Source organism: Corvus kubaryi, unplaced genomic scaffold (assembly GCF_017639235.1).
Source record: "Corvus kubaryi isolate FWS band 111438036 unplaced genomic scaffold, C.kubaryi_AGA036_p1.0 37398, whole genome shotgun sequence".
Classification (NCBI taxonomy): Eukaryota; Metazoa; Chordata; class Aves; order Passeriformes; family Corvidae; genus Corvus; species Corvus kubaryi.
The window spans coordinates 2,027,494-2,039,329 of NW_024581137.1; the positions used below are offsets into that span (position 1 = coordinate 2,027,494).

Here is an 11,836-nt window from a genome sequence, read left to right on the forward strand (position 1 = left end):
AAGAAAAAAGTCTATAAAAGAGTTTGTAAAATAATTCAATCAATCAATCTTGCTGCACAATTCCTGCCTGCTGGATCTTCTCTCCTCCTCTCCCTATGGCTGCGGGACACGGTGATATACCCTAGGGCCCAGGCCTGCGGTAATACCAACCCTTTTTTTTTTAGCTAGCAGTTCTATTTACATATTTATACTGAGCTGAAATGGTCTAATAATTTTTCTAAGATTTCCATACTGAAACCTGACAAAGAACTTTAAAAAAGTGTAAAATAAGTAAAAAACCCCAAGCAAGCAAGCAAGCAAGGGGTCTTATATGAGCATGTACCAGAAAGTTTGGAAATAATATTGTGTAGGTCAGATGGGTACTCAAACATTATTGAGCGTTTAAGGAATTGTTTAATCCCTGCCTTTTTCCATAGACAAAAAAATAAAATCAATTTTCCACATTTATACAGAAAAAATAACTAATCCAATTTTTGGATCTGGTTGTCTTCCTACTGCCATCAGCAGAAGCTTGACCATTTATTTGGTTGAGTGAAAACAGCCTGGTCCTATTGGTCTGGACTCCCGACCACAGGATCAGGTTGCTGAATACATCAATAAATCCGATTAGTCCGTAAAAGGACTGAATGACTTTTCAATCATGACTTTTCAGAATTTCAACACATTCCACTCTAACTAAATGAACGCACCTCCAGAAGGAACAGATGTAAGGCTGTGAGTGAAATTAAAACCATACTTCTACTGCAATATATAATATACAGTGACCCATATTCTCGTCTTCCTGATCCCTCAAATCCATCTAGGCTTTCAATATAATAAAATTATATGATTATATTTTCAACTGTTTATTTAAAATGGCTTCAAAATTTTAAATCTGTGTATAAGTCTGGCCCTTTAATATGTGTTGGATGACCCGTGCAGTTGTTAAATTAATAGAACTGAATGTTCCTAACAGGTTTTTTTTTGCTCTACACTTTATCATAACAACAAAGGGCAAGAAATTGTCTTCCTGCTTCCAAAATCTCAAAGTACTTTCCACCTTCCTGTATCAGGCAAAATGTATGGTTACTAAGCTTTTTTTAACCAAAAATTATTCAAGGAAGGAAAAATGAAGAAGAGTAAGAGACAGAGAGGGATTCGGACATCCAAACAAAAATGGTCCAACACTAAGGGCAGTCATCTTGAAAAGGAAAAACAAAGGGTTAAAATTCCAGTCTCCTGCCTGACGTGGACAACAGAAATCAAATAACTCAGCAACACCCTGTGTGATTTTCTTAACCGCTCACTGTAATTGCAACGTAGATCAATTCTGCTTTTGCTATAAGTAGCAATAGAGTAGCTTATTTAAGCATGTGGCTGGCATGCACAAGCCATGCAAATTATTTACCCTACTTTATAAATATTACACATGGAATAAACTCTCAATTATCAGTAGGTCTCTGCCCAAGGCACAGTCATGCAGGAACATGCAGCTGCTTGCAGGAACCCACATTTGTACGAAGAGCCCCCTCGGAGGCTGTAAAAGAAGGGTGGATGGAATTTGTGACATGCATAAAGGGAAAAAAAAAAAAAATTAAATCTGACATGAAAATTGTGGGCATCAGTTGTCATCATGTAGTTTCAAGAATATGGGCAGGAACCTTCAAAGTAAAAGACTACTAATTCAGGCACATGATTCACAGGCATGAACACACGACTTAAAGAGATAAATTAGTACACTGAGAAAACCCTCTTCAGAAACTCGAGTGTAGACTTTAACCAAAGTCCTGTTTTTGTTTATGTGACAACTAACTAACAAACTAACTAACAGCCAACAAACCCTAACCCTAACCCATAACCCGAACCCTAACCCAAACCCTAAACTTAACTCTAACCCTAATCCTAATCCTAACCTTAACCCTAACCCAACCCAAACCCTAATCTAACCGTAATCTAACCATAACCATAACTGCAACTGTAACCCTGAATTCAGCATGATTTCAAGGGGCGATTTACAGTTTGGAGACATGGATGGTGCAAAGGCATGGTTATTTTTGGAGTCGGACTTTGGTTCAAGCAGTGGAATAGACGCCCTTCTGAGGAGTGGGTGTATTTTATAGTACCATTCAAGAGATGGTGGCTTAGGCAGAAGTGGTTTCTTCCAGAATCCAAGATGGCAAAAAAGGGTGGAAGTCTCATGATGCCACATCAAAGATGGCCACTTTACAGAAAGTTTTTTTAACCCTCTGTTCCGGTTTGGCCAAATTTAGAAATATATCCTCTGAGAGAAGGCAGGTTACAACCATCCCTCCCCCACCAGGTCCAGGAAAAAAAAAATTTTCCTCAAAGGAAAGTGAAAGAGATAAAAACTATTTATTTAACAAAGACACAGGAAAAGGATAATGATGCAGGTGAGAGGTGCGGGCAGGAGCTGCAAGCAGGGTTTCCCAGGCAGGAGGAGCAGGGAGAATTTTGCCTCCCAGCAGCTCTCTGTGAGTGCTGGATGGACTCTGGGCTGAGCAAGATGATTCTCAAGGTGTTGGCATTTCTTTTAATGTAGTTTTGGTGAGGTCCTGACTCAGTACCTTTATTGCCACTGCTGTTGGCTGAACAGCGGCTCCTGATTTACCTGTGTGAGAAACGCTGCTCATAGATGAAACTTTTTGAAAATTTATTGAACAAAAGAATGACAATTAGAGACCTCAAATGGGCGGTCTGCCCCAAACACAAAGTAAAGGGTAACAGCGCTGGGCGCTTGATCAGAGATCAGTTCGGTCAGAGGCACACCCCACAGCTGGGGAGGTTACATTTTATACCCCAAAGTTCGGAGAATTCCCTCCCATGGCCCCGCCTTCTGGAGCTATCATGGCTGGCTCGCTGGTTTCTAGGGCCTTCTCACTGGCTCACTGGTTGGCTCGATGTCATCCAGGGGTCTTCTTACTGGATCGTCAATTGCCCAATGGTGTTCCTGGACTTATTCCTTTATGATAATGAGGTTTACACCCATATTCTAGAAAATTCCCACCCCAACTCATGACACCTAATAACTATTTAAACTGATTTACAACTTCATTAACATTGATCAACAGTATAATAATCCATTAAAAACTAACTCACTTTTAACCATGCAAAAGCCAACCTTTGCAGCCCCTCCCATTCGTAACACCTGTGAGGTCCCAGTTTCTTCACTGCTTCTCACAGCTCATTCAGTAGCTGGAATCCCAGTGATGCAGTGATGCACTGGAACTTCTGGGTTAATTTTAAGTCTTGCCAGATGCTTTTTACGAGGTTGTTATGATCCAGTTTAAATCCAGAAAAGCAAAGAAAGCTAACTCTCTCTGCATAAACTGGAAAGAACTTAGAAGGTTCAAAATATTCCCAGAAACGAGATTAAAACCAAGCGAGATTAAATGTTGATGCCAAAAAATTGATGTATTTTATTTAATAGTAAAGGGGGCAAAGAGAAGGAAAGAGAAAAGTAGAGAAAAGTTAGAAAAAGCCAAGGTCACTTAAAAAGAAAAGCATAGGATAGGTCACCACCACACTGTGCTACCTTTAGTGCTGCCAAGATGGAGTGGGGGGGAGTGAAGCAGTTTTTGCCCTTTTTTTTCTTCTGTCGTTTGAAGCATCTTATCTGCCTTCTCTGATCTCAGGAGCAGTTTGGCATGAATGCGGCCGCCTGTCCTACCGAGTTGCAGGCGTGGTGCCTGGTCATTGCAGCCGAGCTTTGGTCCACTCGCAGTGCTCTCACCACGGGACGCAGGAGCAGGGTAGGGGTTCCACAACTCACTTGCGACTCGTGACTTTGGTCCAGGGGGGTTCTCCTCAGGGGGGCAGTGTCAGCTCCAGGAGGTCTCAGAGTGTCTCGAAGCAGGCGATGGTGGTGGTGGGGGGGAAAGACAAAGGTCAGGGACTCTGCCCCTCGCTTTTCCCTCCGACTTACACCAGTTTTGCCTTCCTTTTTATGGGCCTCAAGGCGGGCTACCCACAGTCCAAACCGCCCGTATAATGATAAGCAGACAAAATGACGAGGCATTTTTGGAGTTTTTCAGGTTTAGAGCAGTCACAATGAAAAAGCACTTTTGAACCCTTTCAGGTGTTGAGCAGTCGTAACGTCGAAGCACTTTTTGCAGCCTTTCTCTTATTATTAGGCTCTCACAGAGGTTAAATTCCAGTGAATCTGTACCAAAAAAGGGAGGCACTGAAGCAGAAGAAGCTGTGCTGCAGGACCTGGTGGCGTTGGTGTGCCCTTGCCTGTACCTGTTCGTGTGTTCCCCTGCTGTGCTGTCAGTGCTGCCTGCCAGAGCGGTGGGGATGGGCAGATCCAAAGAACTGGAGTTAAACCCCATGGAGCCATTTTGGAGTGAGTGGGTGGGACTGAGGCAGAGCTGCTCAGGGATGGAGGTGGGAACTGAAGCCTTCACAGGGAAAGGTGTCTGATCATCACAATCCTCCGCTTTTCCTATGACAGCAGCTGTCCTTGGTCATTCCTGCTGTTTGTAGGGAGTTAAAATTCCCTTGAGGATTTGCTCAAGGGTATTGAGCAGCGAGCAGTGAGATCCATTTCCTGAGAGGAGTCCTTGAAACAGAACTGTGAGAAATGAAGATGCTGCAGCTGGAGCGATGGGAATGGAGAGCCCGTGGAGAGTGAATGTTGTCTGGTGAGTCTCCTGATGTTCCTGATCTAATGCTGTGCTGTCACCAAGTGACCTCATTCTGATTTAAACTGTCTCAATGTGCTGAAAGTGCACACTGAAGTATAAAATGCCTGTGGGAAGCGTCATGTTCCCAAGGGAATGCTTTAGGGATGTGCAGCTTCTGAACTACACAAATAATAAAGATTCCCACAGAAACCTGCTGGGCCATGGTTCTGGGACAGGAGTGTCAGGAAAGCGGCATCTTCAGTGCTGCCTCAATAATTCTTTTCCTTGGAGCTCTCAGGATCAGGATGAAATGGTGTTCATGCCCCACAGGCAAAGTGTGGAGCAGGATCAGTGCTATAACCATGTCTTTTCCTGCTCTCTGCACACTCTCAGGAATGGCCTGGAGTGCTCTGGCTCATGGCAATTTATTCTGTGTGTAAGAGCTTCCTGTGCCTGCCTGTGCAGCTGGGACAGTCCCTGGGCGTCCCATGGAATCCCTGAGGCTGGGGAAGCTCTATGAGACCATCAGGTCCAACTGCTGCCCCAGGACTGCTGGGCCACCCCCAACTCATGTCCCCAGGTGCCACATCAAGAACCACCCACTGAGCGACATGAAATGGGGTGAGGGCTTGTCTTGGGGTGACTTGATGTTGTATTCCCTATCACTGCTCTATGCCCAGAAATTAGTTTTATGCCTTTCTATGCCTCTAAACTGAGCCTGAGAGCGGGGAGAGAAAAAACCCAACAAACTTTCAAAGCAGTTTTGCAGTTTGTTTTCATGTTTTTCGAGGACACAGACATAGAGATGGCTCTCTGCATTCAGCGGTGGCAGGAGAGCCAGAGCGGAGGGAAGCACCTGGCTTGCTTTCTCTCCAGCCAGCTTTCAGCCAGTTTTTCAGCTCCTTTTCCTCCAGAGAGTTGAACTTTGTTTTCCTGGGACTCCAATTTTTTTCCCCTTCTTCTCTGCTGGACTGCTTCAATATCAGAACACATCGGGAGGACTTTCCACCAAGCACCGAGGGCCTGGCCCTGGGCCAAGTCCCAGCTCTGAGGAGGAGGGAGACCAAAGGGAAGACTCAAACATTTTTCCAGGTTTTTCTCCACAGTGAAAGATTTTATTATTTAGCAGTATTATCCTTCTCCTGTGTGTTTGTTAAATAAATAGTTTTTATCTCTTTCTCTTTCCTTCAAGGAAGAAGTTTCTTTTTTCCTCAAACCTGGTGAGGGAGGGGTGGTTTGTAACCTGCCTTCTCTCAGAGGATATATTTCTAAATTTGGCCAAACCAGCACAGGGCTGCAGGCACCGACAGTGTCATTTCTCACTGGAAGTAGGGCTGGAGGTTCCCAGAGGGCCTCCAACACCCATTCCTTTCTCCCTGGCCTTCTGGGGCTGCTCTGAGAATGCAATGTGCAGGGGGGGCAGCCCAAAGCCAGGCTTGGGATCATTTCCATGTGGTTCAGGGAACCTGTGCCCGAAGCACCTTGAACTCCTGTGTGCTCAGCATCTTTTCCTTTGGGTTTTTATGCACTTTGAAACAGATTTCAGGATCTATCAGTGAATTCAGTCAATTATCCCAGCCAGAGACCTTTTTGCTGACCCAAAAGTAGCTTTTAAACCCCAGACCCACAAGGCTTGCAGTATTTTCCAGAAGCACTGAGAGACACAATGGAAGATCCTGTTCAGTGATACAGCTGCCCATGAGTACCAGGTCAGCTGGGAGACCCCTTGCTATCGTGTGTTTTCCTCTCTCAGAGGAGGAAAAAACACTTGGCTTTCCCATGTGGGGATTGACTGAGGCTGTGAAGTGCAATCCAGAGCATCTCCAGACAGCTGATGCTTGGGGCTGTGGTGTACTCAGACAACATTCCAGCCTGTCTGCTCCAGGGTTGGACGTGCCTTTCTACAGTTATTCAGGCTGGGTATCCCACCTACTCAGTGCTCTCCTGATGAAATCCCAGGACCAGCAAGTCCCTGAAGCTCAGGGAAGAGAAGAGATGAGTTCAAGGGGAGAGTATTTCCATAAAACAGACAAAAGGGATATTGGAGCTTTTTCTCAGAGCAGAATTTCAGTTATGTTCAGAGGTACTAACTCAAGGAAGGTCTATAAAGTAAAATCTGCATGGAATGATACAGGTGCCTCTCCACAAGGCAGGAAATAATAATTACGGGGGGGTTAATGAATGGCATGAACTCTCCTGGCAATGATGAGTTTGGTTTTCCCTCAGGCTGAGGCAGCCAAACTAATTCCCACAGGTTTCACCACAGCCACAGAATTCCACTAGCAATGGTCAGAGATCATCCAGATCACCACTGGCTCCAAAGAGCTCGATAAACTGCTTGAAGGTCAGCATTTTATTATTTCTCTTTCCTGCTGAAGCTCAGTTATTTGGGTGGGGTTTTCCCATGAACATGATCCTTGCATGGAACAACGTAAGACAAGTTGTTGTTGGATGAAAGACCTCTAGGACTCTCTTGAATAACTGCTTTTATTTTAAAAGCTGCAGAAATATTTTTAACCCTTTTAGTTATGATGCAAGACCAAGAGCTGTCCATTTTTGGATGTTTCTGGTTTATTTAAGTCCCTGACATATTTAGGGAAAACAAAACCAGGTATCATCATCTCCCCAGTGCTGTGGTAATCCAAAAATTAAAACAAGTAATTTCAGCTCTTCAGCATCTTCAGAAACATACCTGAACATCTTATCTACAGCTTGAACAACCCTCAGGATGACAACCACTTTTCCCAGTCAGTTTTGAAACTTTCAGCCAAATTAAGTGTTTAACCATAAATGTAATATTTTATATGTGGTGTATATATACATCTATGTATGTATGTATCTATCTATCTATCTATACCTTTAGCATACGACCTTTTAATTTTTATTATTCGTCATTATTGTTATTTTCTCCTCAGGAAAAACAGAAATGGGGTCCATAACAAAGTTATGCAGGGAATTCTATACTGGGAAGACTCAGCTGTGTCACAGCCAGGCAGTCGCCTGTCAGGTGGGTGGTTCACTTAATTACAATCCAGTATTCAGAAACCACAGCTTTGGGATATTTGCTAATTTGGGCACTTTCCTTGACTTCAAAGTGTTTACTCTCTAGAGGTTGCTATTCCATAAAATATTAGAGGCTTGGACTTAATTTGATAATTTTGTTGACTCCCTAAACTTCCTAGCTCAAAGCTGAGCACCTGTTCTCTTGTGTGGAATCATGGAATCCTGGGATAGTTTGGGTTAGAAGGGACCATACAGTTCCATGGGCAGGGGCACCTTCCACTAGACCTAGTTGCTCCGAGCCCCATCCAACCTGGCCTTGAGCACTGCCAGGGATAGGACAGCCACAGCTTCTCTGGGCAGCTTCTGCCAGGGCCTCAGCACCTTCATAGGGAATAATTTCTTCCCAATACCCCATCTATCCCTGCCCTCTGTCAGTGGGAAGCCATTTCCCCTTGTCCTGGCACTCTGGGGTAACAGGTACTACAAAGAAGGTGTTGGAGATGGGAACCAGGAATCTCTCCTCTTGCTTTTGCCTGCTAAATGGGACTTTAATCATAATAACTTGGGATATTATTTTTTGTAAGGGCATGTGGCAATATCTGCTGTATTTATGGATACTTTATTCCCTTTTCATTCCTTTTCTTCTCCTTTAGCTCCCCATGGACCATGAGGGTGGCGAGGGAAAAGCCACATCCATGGTCTTGGAGGGGACCTTCCATCCAGAGCAGCTCCTGGCTGTGGCTGAAAGGTCTGTGATTGGAGGACAGGAATATATTGACTCACTACTCAGTTGGAAGATGTTTTCCACAGTTCCTGGAGGTTGATTTGGCAGGTGCTCCCTTTGCATACCACTGGTGTTGATCTTTTTCTCCCATCTCTGCCAGTCTGTCCCCATAGCTCTCATGTCATTGCTCCTCAGCACGAGGTGATTTCCCTCTCTTTTGCTACTGGAAGGGAATGGGAGGTTCCCAAGCAGTTGGGGACAGTACTGGCTGGATCCTGTTAGCTCTTTCTGAAAGGAATTTCATCTAATCCTGCTGGCTTCTCCTGCAGCAAGGAGTGCTCCCATGTTCCCTGTCACCAGGGAATATTTGGCAAGCAAGCAAAGGAGAGGAAGTGAAATGATGTTTGCAGCAGGCACAGGTGTGTCTGTGCTGGCCACATACAGTGTCCTTGGAATAATGGAATTGTTCAGGTTGGAGAAACCCTCTGAGATCACGGTGCCCAGCCATTCCCCCAGCGCTGCCAAGGCCGCCTCTGTCCCGTGTCCCCAAGTGCCACATCAACACTGCTTTAAATCCCTCCAGGGATGCGACCTCCCTCATTGCCCTGGGCAGCTTGCCAGGGATGGACAGCCTTTCCACTAAGAGACTTCCTAGTATCTAATCTAAACCTCCCCTAGTATCACATGAGGCTATTTCTTCTTATCCATTTAAAATGGTTCCAGTCATTCCATTTTCTCTTCATCACCACATGTTGCATTTTTTCCATCGGTTTTTATCTCTCCCAGGGATGTGAGTTTTTATTCCAGTCTTTTGGCAAAGCTCCTGGCTAACTCATGTGGATGAAGTTGTCACTCAAGTTTCATTCCTTTATTTTCCCTGATTTTGCAGGTATGGCCTGTCTGGCAGTGATGTCCTAGACAATGCAGCCTCTGCCAGGACTTTAACACTGATCACCAGACCCAGGTGCTGGATCAGGCCTTGGCCATGATGGCTGAGTCACAGTAATTACACTGATTTCATGGACTTTGTTCCCACATAGGATTAGCCTTTGGCTTCTCCAGGGAAGTAGCTTGTTCCATGGACAGTCAGGTGTCAGCAGCACGTCTTCCTGCTGGAATTCTGGGTGCCAATGACTGGGTCCAGCTGATGTGGGTGTACAAACACAGGGAATTAATGGTTCCTCAGTGCCAGCCTGAGGAGCAACTTTGAAGCTCAATTTATAACTGTAGAAACAGTGCTGATGATTTCCAACCTCCCAGGAGACCTGTGGAGGCAACTTGGGATTGGAACCAAGACTTACAGCCCTGCCTGCTCTTTACCAGGTAGACACTGCTGATCATGGCTAGTGCCGTGGCCCTGTACTGCATGGATTCCTAGGAAAGGGGGGGAGCTCTCTGCCAGGCAGGTGCACCTGGCCAGCTTCCTGTGGATGGTGCTGCACCTGGCTGATGAGGTGAACATCAACTGGGTTTTATTGCCAAGGTAAAACTCACTGTTTTTCTTACAAAGCCCAGCGATTTGGTCCCAACGGCTTTGTTTCTCAGTCTCTGCTCCCATTGGTTTGGAGAGGCTTGCTCCCACAGTAATGGACACCTGGAGTGTCCCTGTGTCCTTTTTCCCTGCTTTTCTGTTCTGATTGTGAAAAATAACTGGGTTTGGGTTGTTTCTCCTGTATGGCAATCATTTCCACAAACTGGGTGGTGGCACAGGTAGACGGAGCTGCCACATTTGCTGCAGATCCCAAAAAACCCATCGGAAGGAATATCATCGCTCCTGCTTCCTCCACCAGGTGAGACAAAAGATGGTCATATCCCAGTTTTATAGAACTGGCCGAGTAGCTTGTACTTCTGGGATTTCCATAGTCTGTTCATGGCACTTCACCTTAGTGCTGCTCTGGGCTCTCAGTCTGCAGGGAAATTAACATCTCAGGCAGTTCTTACAGCTCTACTTAATGGTTTGTGGATTATGATGATTTTCTGGAAGTAGACTGTCCATTCTAGCCCATTGTCTTTCCTCCCCCTGTCAGACTGTACCTGCGGAAAGGCCGAGGTGAGACAGGATCTGACTCACCGTGTCTTGCTGAGGCCGCTGTGTTTGCTATCAGTGCTGATGGAGTGGGAGATCCTAAATACCGAAAACTCCTTTTTTTCTCCCCTGATTCCCAAGACTCTGTGTCCGTAAGAGGCTCCTTTCTTGGTGGCACCTTAGGGATACTTCTCAAGGCATCAGGCAGAGGAAGATGTGGTGTGTCAACATGGGAACCGTCAGGACACACCGAGTGCAGCCGGAGGTGTTTGGAAGAGATCTCTCTTTGGGCAGTAGACACAGATTAGGTCAGTGTGCTTCCTCAGGAGTATTCTGTCCTGGGGTGATGTTATGAGGCCGCTTTATTCCTTAACTGTCTGCTTAATGCCCAAGGACACTCTGTCTTTAAGATGGATCCAGGGGGCGAGGCTGGAACCATGGCACCCGCATGTGGTTTGGTTCAATGGCTCAGCCCAACGGGCTCTGGGGCTCAGTGGGGGCTCGGGAGGGATTGCGCTGGGAGCGCTGTGCTGCTCTTCGGTTTTTTTTGTTCCGGCTAGCTGGAAAAAGGTTGTGTTGGTTTTTTTTTGTTCTTTTTCCCTTCCCTCCCCTTGCCTCGTGCCTCCCTTCCCTTCCCTCTGGTCATGGGAGCCTGCCGGGTGGCCCCAGTGGGCCCACAGGGTGGCCCTGGCTGGTCCGAGCCCGAGTGTCTGTTCCCTCTCTGGGAATTTGTTGAATTTTGAGTTTTGTTTTATTCTGTTCTACCCTGTTTTGTTTTGTGTTAATAAACAGTTTGGGTTTTTTCCCACTTTCACTTGTTGTTACCAATTTGTCCCATTGGTGGAGGAGAAGGGGAGGCTATTACCGCAGGCCTGGTTCCTACAGTATATCACCGTGTCCCGCAGCCATAGGGAGGAGGAGGAGAGAAGATCCAGCAGGCAGGAATTGTGCAGCAAGATTGATTTATTTAATTATTTTGCAAACTCTTTTATAGACTTTTTTCTTCATAGTCTAATTGGACAAAGGACCAGCCACCCCTTGGGGGTGATTGGCCAAAATCCCAAAACATCCATTGTCAAAATATTTCTCTACTATAACATAAACAAGACTTTTCAAGGTTGCAGGTGGCTTGGTTGTTTACATACTCTGCTACCTCTTCTGTGAGAGAGAAAAGTCTCTCACGGACTTAGAAAATAGCAAGAAAATCCTTGCTAGCAGCATTTTTGTATCTACAGGAGGCCCTTTTCCCTTTGGAGGAGGCGCTCATTCTGGAGCGCTTCCTCCTAAAATTTTGTCTCCAAAACCAAGACACATTCCCAGAGAACCATACCCTTTGTGTTTTCCTGTATCCCTCCATGGACGTGGTGTAGTAAAATCTTGGTGGCTGCAGTTTGGAACTTGAGGAATTTGAAGTAAAATTGAAAGGTTTTTAGAGAAGTGGTGATTTATAAAATAAAGCAG

At 45.5% G+C, this 11,836-nt stretch overlaps 1 protein-coding gene and 1 long non-coding RNA gene across 2 annotated transcripts; both read left to right on the forward strand.

Moving 5' to 3' along the window:
- The first annotated feature begins 3,496 nt into the window (after window positions 1-3,496).
- Window positions 3,497-4,641, forward strand: LOC121671932. Its single transcript, XR_006018672.1, has 2 exons — window positions 3,497-3,749; window positions 4,483-4,641. It is a non-coding gene; the product is annotated as an uncharacterized LOC121671932 (long non-coding RNA).
- Window positions 4,642-6,827: 2,186 nt separating this feature from the next.
- On the forward strand, window positions 6,828-11,273 carry LOC121671809 (DNA repair protein RAD51 homolog 1-like). Its single transcript, XM_042044032.1, is given in 8 exon segments — window positions 6,828-6,966; window positions 7,538-7,629; window positions 8,279-8,373; window positions 9,239-9,285; window positions 9,288-9,351; window positions 9,673-9,733; window positions 9,735-10,139; window positions 10,377-11,273. Coding segments are annotated over 7 exon segments (600 nt in total). The 3' UTR covers window positions 9,837-10,139; window positions 10,377-11,273.
- Window positions 11,274-11,836: the final 563 nt, after the last annotated feature.